At 36.1% G+C, this 20,422-nt stretch overlaps 2 protein-coding genes across 2 annotated transcripts; both read right to left on the reverse strand.

The window, feature by feature from the left end:
- Positions 1-5,103: 5,103 nt before the first annotated feature.
- Positions 5,104-13,860, reverse strand: LOC145631750 (electron transfer flavoprotein subunit beta, mitochondrial-like). Its single transcript, XM_081683916.1, has 5 exons — positions 13,663-13,860; positions 13,126-13,413; positions 8,157-8,237; positions 6,361-6,455; positions 5,104-5,481 (listed from the first exon to the last, which is right to left on the reverse strand). Exons 1-5 carry the CDS (start codon positions 13,729-13,731, stop codon positions 5,256-5,258), a joined length of 759 nt encoding a protein of 252 aa, XP_081540042.1. The 5' UTR covers positions 13,732-13,860; the 3' UTR covers positions 5,104-5,255.
- A 5,979-nt stretch (positions 13,861-19,839) lies between these two features.
- On the reverse strand, positions 19,840-20,220 carry LOC145632509 (uncharacterized). Its single transcript, XM_081684884.1, has one exon. The coding sequence runs from the start codon at positions 20,218-20,220 to the stop codon at positions 19,840-19,842; it is 381 nt and encodes a 126-aa protein (XP_081541010.1).
- Between the last annotated feature and the right edge of the window lie 202 nt (positions 20,221-20,422).

Here is a 20,422-nt window from a genome sequence, read left to right on the forward strand (position 1 = left end):
GAATTACCCTAACCCGTGAAAACCCAAATTAACCCGGCCTATTTTTAACCCGACCCGAATGTAACCCGACTTGATATTAACCCGACCAAAACCCGACCCAAACCCGATAAGAAGTATGACCCGACTCATGCATGACCCAACCCAAACCCGACCCGCATAAGTTATGGAATTAATCCGAATTGACCAACCCAATTTGACCCAACCCACTGTAACTGACCCAAACCTGACTCATTGACCCGAATTGACAACTCAACCCGAAACCTCAAAATTTTCTCAAAAAACGTGGATATTAACCTTCAATTTTTGAATTTTTTAACTTTTTTTCACTCGAAAATAAAAATTTCCGAAATGTTTACCATGGTCCCTAATACCCTTCAGGAGTCCAATTGGTTGGGTGAAACCATCCAATTTGCCTTTAAACGACCAATTTACCGGTTTACAACTTGCACCGATTTCATTAACTCAAGCCTACAACAAACATTTATGACAACAAATAATGATCAGATATGGTTCCAAACAACATTATATGACCCCGAGATGTAATCTCTTGAATTTCGATACTTATAGACACTGGGTCCCGAATACTCCAAAATTTCTCAAAAAGCGTGGATATTAGCCTTTAATTTTTGAATTTTTTGACTTTTTTTTGCCCGTAAATAACAATTGCCGAAATGTTTACCATGGTCCCTAATACTCTCCGGAAGTCCAATTGTGTGGGTGGAACCATCCAATTTGCCTTTAAACGGCCTATTTACCGGTTTACAACTTGCACCGATTTCATTAACTCAAGCTTACCCATGAGCATTCATGACAACATATATATAATGATCATATATGGTTCCAAACGGCATTATATGACCCCGAGATGTAATCCTTAAATTTCAAGGCTTTTCGACACCAGGTCTCGAAATCTTAAAAATTTCTCAAAAAGCGTGGATATATAATAAGCCTTCAATTTTGGAATTTTTTGACTTTTTTCACCAGGAAATAAAAATTGTCGAAATGTTTACCATGATCCTTAATACCATCTGGGAGTCCCATTGGGTGGGTGAAACCATCCAATTTGCTTTTAAACGACCAATTTACCAGTGTACAACTTGTACCGATTACATTAACTCAAGCCTACCACAAACATTTATGACAACAAATGATGATCATATATGGTTCCAAATAGCATTATATGACCCCGAGATGTATCCCTTAGAATTTCAAGACTTTTCGACACCGGGCCCCGAAACATCAAATTTTTCTCAAAAAGCGTGGATATTAGTCTTCAATTTTAAAATTTTTTTGACTTTTTTTCGCCCGAAAATAAAAATTGTCGAAATGTTTACCATGGCCCCTAATACCCTCTGGGATTCCAATTAGGTTGGTGGAACCATCCAATTTGCCTTTAAACGACTAATTTAAGTATCGGTTTCTAACTTGCACGAATTTCATTAACTCAAACCTACTACGAACATATATGACAACATATAATGATTATATATGGTTCCAAACGGCATTATATGTCCCCGAGATGTATCCCCTAAAATATTAATACTTTTCAACACCGGGCCCCAAAACCTCTAAAATTTCTCAAAAAGCGTGGATATTAGCCTTCAATTTTGAAATTTTTTAATTTTTTTTCGCCCGGAAATAAAAATTACCGAAATGTTTACCATGGTCCCTAATACCCTCCGGGTGTCCAATTGGGTGGGTGGAACTATTCTATTTGCCTTTAAACGACCAACTTACCACTAACATTTATGACAAAAAATAATGATCATATATGATTCCACACGGCATTATATGACCCGGAGATGTATCCCATATAATTTCAAGACTTTTCGACACCGGGCCCTAAAACCTCCAAAATTTCTGAAAAAAGTGTGGAATTTAGCCTTCAAACTTGGAATTTTTTGACTTTTTTTCGCGTGGAAATAAAAATTGCCGAAATGTTTACCATGGTTCCTAATACCCGCCGGGAGTCCAATTGGGTGTGTTGAACCATTCAGTTTGCTTTTAAACGTCCAATTTACCAGTTTACAACCTGCACCGATTTATTGGTTTACAACGACCAATTTAATTAACTTGCACCTAATCCGACTTGAACCGAAATTGACCCAAACTTGTTTTAACCCGTCAAAACTCGAATTTAACTCAACTTGTTACTAACATTACCTGAATTCAACCCGACCCGCTCTAACCCAACCTGAATTTAACCCAACCTGTTACAAACCCGACTCGAAATCAACCCGACTTGTTATTAACCTGTCACAAATTCAACCAGACTTGTTATTGACCTGACCCAAATTTTACCATACCTATTTCTTACCCAACCCAAAAATTCAACCCGATCTGTTACTAAACCGACTCGAAATTAACACGACTTGTTATCGACCTGACTTGGAGATGACCCGACCTGAATGTAACCCGTAAATAATTGACCTGAACAGAACCCGACTTGAACCGAAATTGAACCAAACCCGTTTTAACCCGTCAAAATCCGAATTTAACCCGAATTGTTACAAACCTGACCTGAATTCAACCCGACCCGTTCCTAACCCGACCCGAATTTAACCCAACCTGTTACAAACCCGACCCGAAATCAACCCGACTTGTTATTGATCTGACCCAAATTCAACCCGACTTGTTATTGACCCGACCCAAAAATTCAACCGGATCTGTTACTAGCCTGACTCGAAATCAACACGTCTTGTTATTAACCCGACCTAAATTCAACCCAAATTGTTCCTGACCCGATTTCAAATCACCTTAAATGCTATTTAGACCACCTTATTATTGTTGATCAAAGCATTTTGTCTTGGGAGACCAAGTCGGTCCTAGCCAGCAAAAGAAAGGTACATCATCCTCAGATTTAAGAGTTAAATATAGCATATAGATTTGTTGTATGGTCAAAGGAGATAATTATCTTCCTAAATTATAAACTATAGTTCCCTAGTATATTGCCATATACTTCCTTCGTTCTTTTTTACTTGACCCGCTTTGACTTTTACACTATTTATCACCGCTACTTTGATCGTCTTTTGTGAATAATATGTGAGGAAAAACATATTCATGTCGGATCTTTTTGAATTCGTCTCAATAAGTACTATCATAATATATAAATTTTATAATTTTTACTTATGTAAAATTAAAGTTATTGATCGTTAAAGTTTTGCATTGGCAAGCGTGATAAAAGAAATAGGTCAAGTAAAAAAGAACAGGGGAAGTATATTATAGTCAAAGGAAATAATTAGCTTGATATAAATGATAATTATCTATTTATAGTTAATTGAACCCGGTATGACCTGACTTGGAAATGACCCGACCTGATTGTAACCTGCAAATTATTGACTTGAACATAACCCGACTTGAATCCGAGAATGACCCAACATGGAAATGACCCAACCTGATTATAACCCGCAAATTATTGACTTGAACCGAACCCGACTTGGACCCGAGAATGACCCAACTTGAAAATGACCCGACTTGATTATAATCCGCAAATTATTGACTTGAACCGAACCCGACTCAAACCCGAGAATGACCTGGCCTGATTCTAATCCGCAAATTATTGACTTGAACCGAACCCGACTCGAACCCGAGAATTACCCTAACCCGTTTTAACCCTTGAAAACTTGAATTAAACCCGACCTATTGTTCACCCGACCTGAATGTAACCTGACCTGTTATTAACCCGACCTAAACACGACCCAAACGCGATAAGAAGTATGACCCGATGTAACCCGACTCAAGCATGACCCAACCCAAACCCGACCCGCATAGGTTATGGAATTAATCTGAATTAACCCAACATGAGTTGACCCGACCCACTCTTACCGACCCAAACCCGACCCGTTTACCTAAATTGACAGCTCTAAAGGTCACCTATGCAGAGATCCCAAAACCATACCCACCACCAACCCATCCATTCCATTCGGCGCTAGGTTTCCTGGGAAACACCCCCGCTTAAACTCTTTCAAACTCAACTTTGACGGTTCACTCAAATACCAACTCAACAGCAGCAGGTGTCATCATTAGAGACAACATTGATTGTCTGTTTCCCTTATTGCAGCTCGCACCTTCAACCTTGGCAACACCACTATTTTTGTTGCGGAAGCAACAGCTCTCCAAAAAGGCATCCTTCTCGCTCTTCAACGCGGGATTATAATCTCGTAGTAATTAATGCAATCAAAAGAGTTTGGTCCATTCCATGGCAAATCAATCACATCATCGCCGATATCCTCAATCTCTACAAAGGTTTCAGCAATAAGATATTAACCATGTTTATACAAAAGCAAATAGAGCAGCAAATTGGATCGCGAATAGTAAACCCTAATAGACTTAGTAACCTCTAACCAAGTAAAATCTAACCAACCGAGTAACCCATGACCAAATAGCTCTTGACTAACCGATCGAGTAACCCCTTTTCTTCATCTTCTTCTTCAATGAATCTCTTTCGAAGCTACTCCAATGACGCTGAAGAAGACGACGATGACGAATAACCCCAACTCCACCAAATCAACCCAACAACCCTGTTTTTAAGCTTTTGTTGCGGAGTTGCTAGAGAATTTTGCCGAAAATCACACGTAAAACCCCTAAACATCAATTTGGTGGCTTCAAATTACTTGCTCTTTGTGTAAATTTCTTGCTTGAATTTGTTTGTATGTCGTACCAATCATCACCATGGAAGGTAGAAGAGAGAAATTATTCTCATGAAGCGTAGGGGAGAGAAAAGCATGAGAAGGGAAATACAATGAAGAGTAAGAAGTAAGAAAACAAAAAAATAAAAGTTGAAAAAAAGTTGTGGCTAGCCACACCATATAAAAGTTTATCAATACAGAATAATCGAAAGTTGGGATTATTTAGAGTAAATTGAGCAAAGTTGGGATGATTAAAGTTGTATTTTAATCGTTTTTATTTTTAACCTAGGTTTACCCAAAGCCGTGTTTGGTTTTCATTTGCTCAACTTTAGAGCTAAAAATTGATTATCTTAGCCACTGCAGTGCGAACAATTTTCCACATAAACTCAATACTTTGTTGTATACCAACTTCCATCTTTCAAGGTCTAACAAAATACTGCTGCTTAACTAGATTCAGTTCTTTCAATGACTATGATCATAAAACTATCAAAGGCCAATATGATAGAAGACATACATACAGGATGGGAGTGATTCTGCACATATATTCTCTGTTTCAACTGGAAAATTCAATCCCAGGGAACATGTACAACTTGGGGAATCAGAACAATATATATGTCGAAATGGTAATCAAATGACACGGGCTTCATTTTTAAGCTTGTCGATCAGCTCATCCACTGAAGACAAAATGACCCCTGCTTTCCTCTTTGGAGGTTCAGATACTTCGACCACATCCAAATCAGATCTTATTTGGACATTCAGCTCCTCAGGAGTCACTTTCTTTATTGGCTTTGATTTTGCCTTCATTATATTGGGAAGTGTCGCATATCTGGGCTGATTCAATCTTAAATCGGTACTGCGACCCAAAAATAAAAAGCGTCAAAATCAAGTCAGGTCAAGATTCATTCAAATATACATTGCATCAACTTGAAAAGAAGCACCAGAATCTATACATATATGTGATCAGGCCATCAAATAGATTGTATACTGCTAGATTCTTGGTGACTAATTTCGATAATATCTGCACCAGATAAGTCTAATTCAAGAAAACACATTCATACACATATGCAGTTTGCAAGCAAGGCAAACTTAACCTAGGCCTCAATGGCAACGAATGCCTTAGAGATCACCTGAATCTATACAATAATACAAATACTGTAATTGCTAAAGAAAATTCTATACTGCTAGATTCTTATTGACTTTTTAAGGGGGGAAATCTTCACTGAATTATATGCAGGAGCAAGGCAAGCTTAGTCAACTCAAGGCATCAAAGGCAAAAGAGTTCTATGCCAAAGTTTAGTAATATAGTATGTTTAAACTCACAACAAAATATTCAAGTAATAGTGTTAGTAAAGTTTTTTCAATAGTATTAGTAAAGTTTGTTAAAACTAAACATCAAAACTTTTGTTTCTAATTGTGACGGCTACTTAGAGAATAAGGCCTGAGATTTTTGCCCATTGGCAAAAGCAATAGACAAGGTCAATTTTAACATCTGGCTTTCTTTGTCATGGAAAAACAAAAGAATCTTAGAGGCCCACTCTACTAACAAGTTTGACTAATCAATCTAGAGTCCTGCTCATCAACTTTATAGCCAAAAATCCATTGTCTGCCTTTGCTTCTGTATAAAATGATAAGCATTATAGATTTATAGATCATGAGATGCAACTAACATTTACCATTTTATTTGCCGTAAGTTAATGGTAAGGAAAAAAGTAAAGAGGGATGAGATGCTCACGTAATGACGGCTGGTAAGTCCAAAGATAGTGTCTCAATACCACCATCCACCTCTCGGTCTACTGTTGCTGTTTGTTTCTCCTTGTCCAGCACAACCTACTATAAACAAAGCACAAGTTGAAAATGGGGGGAAAATTTTGATCATATAACTATATAAGAAAATTTATTTGATGAGCTTTTTAAAATAAATTACAGCTTTCCAATTTATGATGCAACCCAGAAAGAAGGTTGGTAGCAAAACAAACTTTTCTACAGTTTTCTGCTCTACACTCTACAGTTTACAAATGAAGGTCAACCAATCCAATTCAACTATAAGCCACCTCCTAGCTATGTTCCACCAAAAAGCATTGCACATGTAAATAAAATTTGGTACAAAGAACCTTCCCCATGCGGGACTAGTGGACTCCCATGGCTCACACTTCAACAGCATGATCCAACTACAACACTATATCCATAACCCCAGTCAATTAAGCACTCCAAAGTACAGTTTCTGAAGGCTAGCAGATTAGAGAATCTATTACACATACAAGAGAATCGAATTAGGGAGTACAAACCACTTTTCTCCATCACAACAATACTTAGCGAATTACGATTAACTACAGAAAGTGACTCGTGAAAAACCGTAGTCTTTATATCGATCAACCTTAATAAAACTATTAAAATTCTAGTCTATAAAAACTATTCCAGGTTTGTTTCAGTCTAGGCTCGTGTCCCTTGGTCAAAAAATTTCAGTTTCTATACTTTCCCTTTGTATTATTCACATCAACCCATACACCCTGATACCCTTGCAGAGAATTACACGCTACAATTTACAATCTAAATCTTCAATATTAATTACTTGTGGTTCATTCTCTCCTTTATTAGCATATCACCTTCTTGACAGCAATCTGGTGTTAGGTTCTTAGGCTGTATATTCATTGTAGTCTATGTAGTCATTCATAGACCAACATTTTCTGTCCTAGTCTATCAATCAACTGCGGTTAACCAATGTGTAGCTGATTGGTCTAAATTCTAAAGTTCTATAATTCATTTTACACCAAAAATACAGTCCTTTTGACTTTCGTATCACCTTTTACGATTGGAGGCAGCATGTCACATTTTACTAGTGGGATCGCTACTGCATCACAGTGGTATAAAGTCAAAATTGCTGAAGCCATAGGGACATTAGTGGAGATAAATAGTATACCTAGCCGAGTAAATAAATGTAGGAGGATGAGGGAATATAATAATTAGCGAAGTCAAAAATGTAGAAAGATGAAGGAATAACTTGAGCAGCACAAGGTAAGAGACAACCATGACAACATTGCAAAAGCCAACCACATGACTTGGGTAAGTTGAAATCATAAAACAAGATAGGTATGATTTGATAAAGGTGTGCCAACATCACGTGGTGTAATTCAAGTGGCATTATGGCAAGATAATGGTTATGGGAACTAGAACATTAACAAAATAACTTACTTCCCTAAGTGAGGCAATGTGAAAGAACTTAAGAGCTACTTTAGAATAATATGGACAGGCTATAATGAAAAGATCCAAAGTTCTAAATGGATTACAAGCCTTTGATGAATAATAAATTACAAATAAATTTCTAGGTTACGGGGCAGAAACAAAGAAGGTAAGCAGTCCTGGATTTCACAAATTAACAAACTTTCGTAATAGTTTTACTAGCCAATAATGCAGGGGATAGAATACCGAAGATATATAAAGTAAGCAATGTGTAAATGAAGCTATGCCATTGACGATAAATGACAATAGGCAATTCAACTTAGTTGTGATCTTGAGATAAATGTGCAATACCTTTGAAGCGAACGTCCCTTGGGGCCACTTAAGTAGTCCTGCCACCATCTGTCCAGTTTGGTTACAGTCATCATCGATAGCCTACAATACACAATAAAAACAATAACCTCAGACACATGCTTTTAAATGCACTTAATAGATTTTCATATGTACCACAAATTTATAAAGGAATTGAATGAGAGCATACTTCCACATAAAGCTGTGGAAAGCGTATCCAGGCATGATAAAACAATATAGCTAGTGTTAAAAGCAACCAGACACAAGCTTTACACCCCCTCCATATGTATCTCCTAGATGAATATAATATCACCTCATTTCATTGATTAATAATATAGCACGGTTGCAACGACATGAGAAAATCAGTAGTTGATAGCTACAAAATGCGTTCCAAGTTAAGTACTCCCAATCATCCTGATTTTCCCATCAAAATCCAAATAGTTACTATTTTGCATAAAACAGAAAGCCTAAGTGACTTATTCTTCAAATAATTACTGTTATAAAATGTTTTATTATTAAAGCATTATATGGAATTCACTTTTTGAGATATAAACATATTTCTACTTCATACAGTGAAAAATATAAAGAATCATCAAACTGACATCCTTTGTCACCGTTGCTCCAAAAATATATAAAAAAAGTATGTATATATTCCCCAAATGCCTATCAAAACAATTATATCAAATTCAAAAGGCATGTCCATTTGTCGAATTGAAAAAAAATCTTGGAACATTCATCAACAAACATTTAAGTAAACCATCTCACAATCTGCTCAACACAATTGAGCTCAATTACCTAAGTACCTTACTTTCATCAAGTAAATATTCTCTCACAATTGTGCAGCTACCTGATCTATAAAAACCCTGGTAAGGAAAACGGGTCTCCATTACACATTCTCATATTTCAACAACAGGCCCTTATTTATTTATCCCAAATAACTAAATATCTACAACTAATATTCAAGATACTTCAACAAGAGCCCCTCAATTATCCATCCCAAATAACAAAATATCTACAATTGATATTCAAATCTTCAACTCAACTCTCTTCCCCTAGAAGCAACACTAATGATGAATAAAGTATGCTCATATATAAGTTCCCGGATACTCTCTAATTATATCAACAACTAATCTATCAATTAAAGAAGAATCTCGACTCTTAAAACCTAAATTACACTGGAAACACACATAAGCTGATAAGCCTAACTACGTTTTCACTATAGTCTTACCAAATACAATATACCCTTTCAAAATAATGAATCAAAGAAGAATCTCAATCCTTAAAATCTAAAAGCCACTGAAGACACACATAAGCCAAACTACGCCTTTCAATACAGTCTTACCATACGCCGTTGTTGAATCCTCTCCTCCTCACAACACCATTGAAAACGATCAGACTACAAGCACTAATTAGGGTACATTTTATTCACCTGATTTTTACTCATTAGCCCTTATTAGAACTTTTTTTAGTTATAAATTGAACTTGGGTAGCCTAGATTAACCCTTATCACAACTTATTTTTTGTTGAACTTATCTTATCTGAACTTATCTTACCTGAACTTAATTATTCTGAAATAAATGAAAATAAGGTGAACAGAACAGTCACACTTAAGTTCCTACTTACAAAATCAAACATTCCCAAAATTTAACCTCTGTCATTCCCAACAATCTCTCTTCTAATTCATAAATTCTAACCCTTGCATCAATCAATCAATCAATCAATCAAAGCCTTAATCCCAAAAGTGGGGTCGGCTAACATGAACCAAATTTGATTATTCCGTGTAGTCATCAACATAAATCTTTCTCCTCCATCCCTTACGATCCAAAACTTCATCCTCACGTAAATCCATGCACTTCATATCCTTCCTCACTCCTTCCAACCAAGTCATCTTTGGTCTCCCTCTTCCTCGTTTAATCCCTCCATGGTCCCACTCTTCCACTCTTCGCACCGGTGCACCCTCGGGTCTCCGTCTTACATGTCCAAACCAACGCAGACGATTTTCCCTTAATTTATCTACAATGCCCGCCACACCTACTTTCTTGCGAATAACCTCATTTCTGATTCTATCTCTTAAAGTGTTTCCACACATCCACCTTAACATGCGCATTTCCGTAACCTCCATCTTTTTAATATGCTCTTTCTTAGAAGCCCAACATTCTGTACCATAGAGCAACACTGGTCTTATGGCAGTCCTGTAGAATTTTCCCTTCAACTTTAAGGGAATGCTGCGGTCGCATAGCACTCCCGTGGCCGCTCTCCATTTAAGCCACCCTGACTTAATCCTGTGGGTCACGTCTTGATCAATGTCACCATTCTTCTGGATGATCGACCCTAGGTACTTAAAACATTCACTCATGGTCAAATCCTTTCCATCCAAACTCACCACTTCATTGCTTGTCCCCCTCTGAGTGCCAAAACGACATACCAAATATTCAGTCTTACTCCGACTTAGCTTAAACCCTCTAGATTCCAACCTTTGCCTCCATTGCTCCAACTTGACATTAACCCCATCCTTAGTCTCATCCACCAAAACGATATCATCTGCGAACAGCATACACCATGGAACCTCATCTTGAATTGGTCTAGTTAATTCGTCTAGAACCGTTGCAAAAAGAAAAGGGCTTAATGCAGACCCTTGATGCAATCCGATTGTAATAGGGAAATCTTTTGTCAACCCTCCGCATGTCCTCACATTTGTTGACACATCCCGATACATATCCTTAACTAGGTCTACATACCTTCGTGGGATACCTTTCTTCAACATTGCCCACCAAAGTATCTCTCTTGGCACCTTGTCATATGCCTTCTCTAAATCAATAAAGACCATATGAAGATCTTTCTTCTTTACCCTATAAAACTCCATCATTTGTCTTATCAAATGGATTGCCTCCATAGTAGATCTCCCAGGCATAAAACCAAATTGGTTATCTGAAATGCTTGTGCATGCCCTCAACCTTTGTTCAATCACCCTTTCCCACAACTTCATAGTATGGCTCATAAGCTTAATTCCTCGATAGTTAGAACAATCTTGAGCGTCTCCTTTGTTTTTATAAACCGGGACCAAGGTGCTCTTCCTCCAATCTTGTGGGATCCTTGTAGCCGTCCATATCTTGTTGAAAAGGTTTATTAACCAATCAATACCAATCTTACCCAAACACCTCCACACCTCTATCGGTACCCCATCAGGGCCAACCGCCTTCTTAGGTTTCATCTTCCTCAGTGCAATCTCCACCTCTACTCTCCTAATCCTTCGCACATACTCCATGTTGATTTCTTCATCACTCATAGAGGTATCTCCTATCACAACTCCATTACTTCCATTAAATAATTCATCGAAGTACCCCTTCCACCTGTCCTTGATGCCCTCCTCTTGCACTAGGACCATTTGGTTCTTATCTTTGACACACTTCACCATGCCAATATCCTTCCTTGCCTCTTGTCTTCTCTTTGCCATCTTATAAATGATCCTTTCTCCCTCCTTGGAATCAAGCTTTTCATAAACCTCCTGATATGCCTTTTCTTTTGCTTGGCGAACAGCTGCCTTTGCCTTACTCTTAGCCTCCTTATACGCTGCAAAGGTTTCATCACTCCTACATTTTCCTAAGGCTTGATAGCATTCCCTTTTTTGCTTAATTACTGCTTTCACCTCTTCATTCCACCACGAAGTATCTCTCTGTACCGAAGTTCTTCCCCTTACTTCCCCTAAGACCTCTTTGGCCACTCTTAGGAAACAGTTCTTCATTCGTAACCAGGTCATGTCCGGATCCACCTCTCCATCCCAATCCGCTTCTTCAATTACCTTTTCTGTAAAAACCTTAGCTTTTGCATCCCTTAGGGTCCACCATCTTATCCTTGGTTCTTCTTGTCTAACTTTTTTCTTCGCCTTCTCTTTCAGACGAATAGTCATTACCAATAGCCGGTGTTGGGTGACCACACTCTCCCCTGGGATAACCTTACAGTTTATGCAACTTTGTCTATCTATGCTCCTTGTGAGCAGGAAGTCTATTTGAGTTGCATTTGCTCCATTCCGAAAAGTTATCAAGTGTGAATCCCTCTTCTTAAACCAAGTATTAGCCAAAATTAAATCATATGATTGGGCAAAATCCATAATAGCTTCACCACCGGCGTCCCTCTGCCCATACCCAAAGCCTCCATGGACACTCTCATAGCCATCTCGGCTCGCCCCAACGTGCCCATTTAGATCCCCTCCAATATATAACTTCTCTGAGTGGTGGACACCCTGCACCACCTCGTCTAGGTCCTCCCAAAATTGTCGTTTCTCTTCTGCATCTAAACCCACTTGGGGAGCATAAGCACTGATAACATTCACAATCTCCTTGCCACATAGCAACTTCAGCCTTATCAACCTATCGTTCTTCCGATAGACCTCGATCACCTCTTTTGCCAACCTCTCATCGAGAACCACACCAACTCCGTTCCTAGCTCCACCATTCCTTGTTCTGTGGCTCGTTTCTTGCCCAACATACCATACCTTATACCCCAAAACCAAGCCTCGAGCTCCTTCTCCTGTCCATCTTGTCTCTTGGAGGCACATGATGTTCACGCGTCGTCTTTTCATTACTTCTACCAATTCTGCTGATTTTCCCGTAAGAGACCCCACATTCCAAGAACCAATCCGCAAACTAAATTCTTTTCTCCCACGCTCCCTCCTGATCCCAACTCCAAGTCCTTGATTATTTGACACCACAATTGGGCAATATGGCGCGTCGCTTCTGGGCGACGACCTAGCAACCCTTACATACTTATCACTGCACCCGGGTCTGGGAAGTGCAGCGCGTCGCTCAGTAGGGAACGCCCCAATGGCACGCCCTTATCCAGGCTTGGGACTGGCAGCGGGAAACCCACTGGCGGAGTTAATTCTAACCCTTGCATCATCAAAAAAAATTGCAACAGAAATTACATCAAACAAATGCAAAATGAACTAATAAAGCACTAAGAATGAGTGATCAACCTGTTTGCCAAGAATTAAAAGCCCTGGCTTCTCAACATCAATAAGAGCCTTAAGCAACTTGGCAACATTCAAAGGGTACAAACGATCTGATATCGATTCGACGTGTATGGCTCGATCAGCTCCCATTGCTAAGCTCGTACGTAATGTATCGACGCACTGCGCTGATCCCATGCTCACTGCCACCACCTCTGACGCCAAACCAGCCTCCTTTATTCGAAGCGCCTCTTCCAACGCTATCTCACAAAACGGATTCATCGACATTTTCACATTCTTTGTCTCCACCCCACTCTATCAAATCACACAAAATCAAATTAATCATACAATTCACCTGATTGACTCATAAAATTCATACCCACTCTATCAAATTAATCATACAATTTAATCATAAAACTCATCCAATAAATCATGAAATTCATCCAATTAGATATTTTTTAGTTGTTGAATGAAGGTAATCCAGAATAATTGAATGCCAACAAATAATCAAACCTCAATAATCAGGCAAATGATTGAAACTCTATGAGAATTTAAGATGATTACCTTATCAGGTTTAACTCGGATTTTGACGGCGTAATCGACGACTCGCTTGATTGCAACCATAATCTTCATCTTCTGAAAATTGATTAGAGTTGAATTTCTAGGGTTTCGAAATCTACGATTTGGGGGAAAGATGAAATAAAGAGAAGTGTTTTAATTTTTGAAGTGTTGTAGAAAAGTGGGAAAATAGATGACTAGATGGAGGTTAGTCTTAGTCATAAGGTATATCCGTTAAATGGATGATGACAATTTGAGTGTTTTGACTCGTTACGCAATTAAACTGAGCAGAATTATGGGCTTAATGTAGTACTCATAATTTACAATATGTGGGCACTTCAATTTAAAGCCCAATTAATAACTTTGGGCTATTATTCAAAGTTACAATTAAAAGTTAACGAAGGTAGTAATTTAGGGCTTGTTTGGTATCATTTTTGGTTTTTAGTTTCCTGTTTTTTTGAAAACTAAAAACCAAAAACAGGAAACAAGAAAAAGGTGTTTCCACTTTTTTGTTGTCAGTTTTCAAAATTATTATGATTTTAATAAGTTTAAATAATTTTTTATTCATTATGTGACATATATCATATATTTTTATACAACAAAAAACCAAAAAACAGAAAACCACAGCAATTCCAAACGAACCCTTAGTTATAAGAATTATGTTAATGGGTGTGTTCGGCGGTAACTTTTAGGTAAACTTTAATTAAATCACCAAGTTTGGGGATAGTTTTTAACTTTTTAATGGGTCGTCAAGTTGAAAACACGAGGTAATGATAAGGTATTTGATAGTGATTTTAGTAGTAAAAAAAGTTACAATGTTTACTATTGAAGAAATGTTGATAATTTTTTTTTGTAGATATATGACTTGTTTGTATTATCTGTATTCATTGTTTTATTACTGATATTCCTATCAATTATATCCTTTACAATAAAGTCAGACTTATGAAGCTAACTCGTTTTTTTTTTTACCTGTTTCGAAGAAATGGAGAGTACTCATCTTAGTTTTATTTGATCAATCTATAAATTAATTAAGTGAGATAATGAGACTAAGGGTCTGTTCACATTTACTGAACTGAGCTGAACTGAACTGATTGGAGCCCAACTGAACTGAGCTGAACTGAATATTTTATGAGAGAGGGAAATGATAAGGTATTTGATATTGAAGAAATGTTTATAGTGATTTTAGTAGTAAAAACGTGATTAAGAAATGTTGATAATTTGTCAAAAAAAAAAAATGTTGATAAATTTTCTACTAGTACTAGTACATTTTTTATAAAAATGATTTTAGCTTCATATGGAGTACCTAAAAACTACTTAATTGATAGTTAATAGTTACTGTCATAGTTATGGTTTGTTCTCTTTAATTTAGTTTATTTTCATTTCAGTTCAGCTCCAATGAGTTCAGTTCTTATTTTAATTTCCTTCTCTTATAAAATATTCAGTTCAGTTGAGTTCAGTCAACCAGAAGAGACCCTTAGTAGCTACTTCCACAATTACATGTATTTTGTCACACACTCACACTTTGCCAATATCTCATCTTCTCTCGCCTTTTTACTCTTCCTTCACTCGTTCACCCCAATCTTAAGGTGTATGGATAGTGTTTAGTGTTGGGGGTTAAGGTTTAGGGTGATAAGAGTTTGGTTAGGGGTTAGGGTTTTTATTTTCATGCACTACATACTCGTCACAATCCATGACATACATATATGCACTTCGTATGGCATTACTTCGATCTAGCGAACCTTTTTTTATATTCTCTACTCGCTCGCATTTACATAGTATTTAATACATACACAACTTTAATCGTTAATATCATATGAATTACGAGTAGTAAAGAACACCAAGTTTAAAAAGTCGATCAAGATACTGTCACATGATAATTTTTCCCTTGCAAAATATAAAATGCATGGAAGTAGTGAACAAAATAGACCGACAATGGGAGCAGAAGTGCAGAATAATAAATCTCGTGGAAGTAAGGGCAAAGTTGACATGTTCTTAATTGTCTTAGTCTTCCCTTAATTGCAGTGCCCAACAATGATCCATGTGAACAAGTTCATAAAATATCCAATACGTCAAAAATATACATGTATTCATAGTTTCATACTGTACATAAACTTGGTTTGACCACTATTATTAAATTAATTAACTTGGTGACCAAGGTAAAATTAATTTACTTGGACTAATGTTGAAAGTATTTGAATCTTTAGTTGTACGTTCGTATATGGACAACATGTAAAAAATAAATATTGTATCGAGTTTCAATAAAACTTCGTTGGTAATAAACTATATCGATGACTAATTGTCACTTTGTCAGCACTATTACATACGATAATTGGTTAGTGAAATTTAGTGAAAAGTCAACTAGTCTATGAAAGTGTTTTTTTTTTTTTTTTTTTTTTGAAAAATAAGATACATGAAGGAGATTAGAAACGTCTTCTCGTAAAACCGTGACCTAATCTATCAAGAAGTAAAAAATAAGAAAATTTACTATCTAGATAAGGATCTATGAAAGATAAAGGATGGGTTTTATTAGCTAAATAAATGACGAATTATATGTATATTTTATCCTAAATTGGCATGTCTATGGCAATATATTATCAGTAACCTTTTCATCTTCAAGTTTCATTTACATTATATATACAGAAGTATAATTTTTATGCATACTTGCCTAATGAATGAGGTCTTCTGGTCTTGATTTTGAGGATTTGTGTACAATAGTTTACATAATCAAATTCACTTACCCCTGTGTTCAATTTATCAGATATTTACTTATTTGAATATATCTAATCTTATCTTATTTGAATTTACATGAACTAATTTAAACTTATTAGGCCTTAGGCCCTGTTCTGTTCACCTTAAAAAAATAATATTAAGTAAAAATAATTTCAGTTCAGTAAAATTAATTTCAGTTCAGTAAAAATAATTTCAGTTCAGTAAAAATAAGTTCAGTTCAGTAAAATTCAGTTTTCTTAAAGAAGAATTATAATAGAAAATCAGTAAAAAAATAATTTCAGTTCAGCAAAAATAATTTCAGTTCAGTAAAATTAATTTTAAGTTCAGTAAAAATAATTTAAGTTCAGCAAAAATAATTTCAGTTCAGTAAAAATAATTTCAGTTAAGCAAAATTAAGGTGAAGAGAACAGGGCCTTAGTAGATTTTATTTTTAACTTATCAAAACTTAATTTTTCATAATTAAGATCTGAACATATTAAACCTAAATTAAGTGAAATTTAAGGAAAAAAACCCTTAATTATTTATTTCATGAATTGTTATTCTATAATCCATTTGCGGTTCTCGGAGGGGCCTTTAGTTGATTCGTGAGTCGGTTCTGAAAGGGCCGTTCCATAACTATGTTATTTATTTTTGAAGTACAATAGTCAAGGTTCATTACTTTGAGTTAGACATAGGGATAAATGACGATAATCGTATTGAATTTCTATAAGTAAGCTTTATCATCCTGGACGATACTCTTTATTAGAATGTAAATACGCTAAAAGGAAATTCAATTTTAAAAACAAAAAAGGGGGAAAAGAAGAAAAGGTAGGATCAATTAGAATACTTTTAGGAGAATTGTTTGCTTAATTGCTTTCACATCAAAAATGAAAGATTTAATTGTATGCACCGTCTGGTCATGTGAAATCTTTTCTTTTTGACTTTCAATACTATAAGAAATAACCATTAATAAATCCAACTCCTAATAATTTTACAATTAAAATTTTCGTATTCCCACCTAATTAAGCATCTTTGTTTTTTCTCAATTTCGTCAAAACACGGATTAGTGGGGTAAAAGGAGATTGTTTTTTGGATTTTACACGTTTTCTTTTGACTCATAAGAAGTTAGCTCACACGTTTGGGAAATGATTCAAGCACGTAAACATTTTAACTTTGTAACTAGTTCCTATTTTAAAGTGTTTACAATATTAAAGTTAAGATTATCCGACACCTAAATTTATAATTGGTTGGAACCACTTGACCCACATTTTGCGTGATAGCTAGTCTTAGAGTTTTAGGCCTTCAGGTCAGCACAATTTTGAATGTGTAATGAAAGGCATTAGAAGAAAGCATAATGTGTATCGTGTTGTCTTGTGTATTCAAAATTTTAAAATATTATCAGTTTAATAACACAAATTTTTGTATGCTACTGGCCACATGGTGCGGCAGAGGTTACTCATAAGGTGTTACTGGTTTTTCTAAGGGGTTACTTGTAGATATTACTTGTATTCTGGGGTTATTTGTATGAGTGTTACTGGTTTTGATCAGGGGTTATTTGTAAGGTATTACTGGTTTTGTCATGGGTGTCTTGTAGGTGTTACTTGTATTTTGGGATTACTAGTATGGGTGTTACTGGTTTTGGTCAGGAGTTACTTGTAGGGTGTTACTGGTTTTGTCAGGAGTTACTTGTATTCTGGAGTTACCTGTAGGATGTTACTGGTTTGGTATGAGGTTTTGGTTTAGAGTTACTTGTAAGAGTTGCTCGGAATACAAGTAACACCTACAAGTAACCACTCGATACAAGTAACCCCACGATATAAGTAACTTATACAAGTAACCTCATAATAACCCATACAAGTAAGTAAGTAACCCATACAAGTAACCTCATAATACAAGTAACCTCATAATACAAGTAACACCCTACAAGTAACACATACAAGTAACCCCAGAATACAAGTAACACTCAACAAGTAATCCTTGCTGCACCATGTGGCTTGCCGCACAAAAAAAATCTCTGGTTTAATAAAGAGTCATTTCATACACATTTTGAATATTTATACAAAGCAATCAAACTCATTATATTGTTAGATCAAATTATATTGGAGTCACTTCTATTTTCATTCCATGCCATATAGAATTGAATTAGAAATTGTTTTTTTTTTTTTTTTAAAAAAAAAAAAAAAAAAAAAAAAAAAAAAAAAAAAGAAGTATGTTGCTAGCTTTGTTAGTTTGTTACTCTTATCCTATAATTTCTCAAATGATAATTTATGGCCTAATTATATTTTTTCCACTCACTGTTACGAAACTACTTGATCAGAATTTAGATAAGGATACAAATACATATGTAGTAGTGTCTAGAAGCATGAAATTAAAATACAATGTGGCAAGGATGACAATTAGTTAGAAGAATTGAATTTTAATCATTTGGTAGTTAACTTGATTATGACACCTTACAATAATAAACCATATCATAACATAGAGTATAAAAACAGAAAACTTGCTTTTAGGTAGGAAACTTGGATGGTCTATATCATAGTTTAATTAAAAAGTGCATACTATAGGCATTAGAACATACAAAAACAATTGACAAAAAACAGAAATAATACATATGACAGGTACGAATGTACAATATTTAACTTGTTAAAGGAATAATCATAATATGCATGAAAATAAAAACAATAATTAAGCTATGTATTAAGCCTAGCTATAATCTTAATTGTATGCATGGATGGGTGATAAGTTATAATAACTTGACTATTTCATCCTTGGTTAAGGTAGGTACGATGTTTATTTCAATTTACTTAAAAATTGTGTTGTGCCGCCTATAGCTTGCACCTAATTTTATAGAACAAAACTTAAATAAGATTATATAAGTAACTAGGCATGTTTCTCTAAATATAATTTATACAAAGTTCAATTAGGTATGAAAATCTAGTTTGGAAGTTGAAGACAATAGTGAGATAGGTGCATGAATGTGGAGAGTGCATAACTAACCCTAAAAAAAAGGATTTCCCATTGCTAAAGTGTATATTGGTGCGTAAAGAAGCATAAAAATCAGAATATAGACCCATTAAGAAATCATGTAATTTAGCCTGCTCACGTCTCGCTTCATGCAATTTTCCAGCCACACAATTTGAACAACAATTACAATTGATTAATGGTTCATGATGATCTAATTCTTGCCACAAAGAATGCAATTTACCATAATAACTTGAAACAGACATAGATCGAGTTTGCTCACTGTCAAACGCGGGTCTGGGCCGCACCCGCAAACTAAGAGAGAGAGTCAACTTCACAAGTCCAAGGAGGTTCCATCCCAAAACCATATGGCAATAGGAGGAGTAGCCCCTTAGCCTTATAAAGTGTTTAACTCTCTCTTCTTCAACCAATGTGGGACACTTACATGTGGTGACACTTGAGAGGTTTATTCTTCAACACTCACACTTAGCAATAGATGATTTTAATTGCTGAATTTTAGGGCCATTGGTTTGTGAAAAAACGCTGCTTGAGATGCTGCCATAATAGCCTAGCCTCACGAAATTTAGAAAGAGATGACCTTACCTCTGGATCGATGGTGTTACTAATCCAGGAAATCAACATGGCATTGATAGCCGTCCAGTCTGACTGAGTACACGGAGGAACAGGCGCCGTGATTGAACCATCCAAGAACCCGAACTTACATCTAGCCTCCAACGCTGTCTGCATATCCGCAGCCCAGTCATCATAGGTGTCTGATTTTAGGCGAGTAGGAGTAATAAAGTCCCCAGGTCGATCTTGTGACCCAAGGTAAAACGGAGAATTGGGTTTAATTTCGGTAGGTGGCGGTGGCGGTGGAGGAGTATCATCGCCAACCATGATTGTGGTTTAAAGAAAAAAAATTCGGGAAACAATTAACCTGCTCTTGATACCATGCTAAAGTGTATAAAACCTCAAAGCTTGAATCTCATTGATTACCCTCGTCAAATATATATAATACAAGTTATTCCCTAATTTGATAGAATTAGGAAACTACCTAAGATAAACTCACAAGATATATATGCATAAAATAGGTAACAAT

The sequence above is a fragment of the Chenopodium album genome, chromosome 5 (assembly GCF_948465745.1).
Source record: "Chenopodium album chromosome 5, dcCheAlbu1.1, whole genome shotgun sequence".
Taxonomy (NCBI): Eukaryota; Viridiplantae; Streptophyta; class Magnoliopsida; order Caryophyllales; family Amaranthaceae; genus Chenopodium; species Chenopodium album.

Coding starts and splice junctions, on each gene's coding strand:
- LOC145631750 (XM_081683916.1), bottom strand. CDS start 13,731: ATGAAGATTATGGTTGCAATCAAGCGAGTCGTCGATTACGCCGTCAAA. Junction 6,456..8,156: donor AAGGGACGTTCGCTTCAAAG/GTATTGCACATT, acceptor TGTTTATAGTAG/GTTGTGCTGGACAAGGAGAA. Junction 5,482..6,360: donor GACTTACCAGCCGTCATTAC/GTGAGCATCTCA, acceptor TTTGGGTCGCAG/TACCGATTTAAGATTGAATC.
- LOC145632509 (XM_081684884.1), bottom strand. CDS start 20,220: ATGGTTGGCGATGATACTCCTCCACCGCCACCGCCACCTACCGAAATT.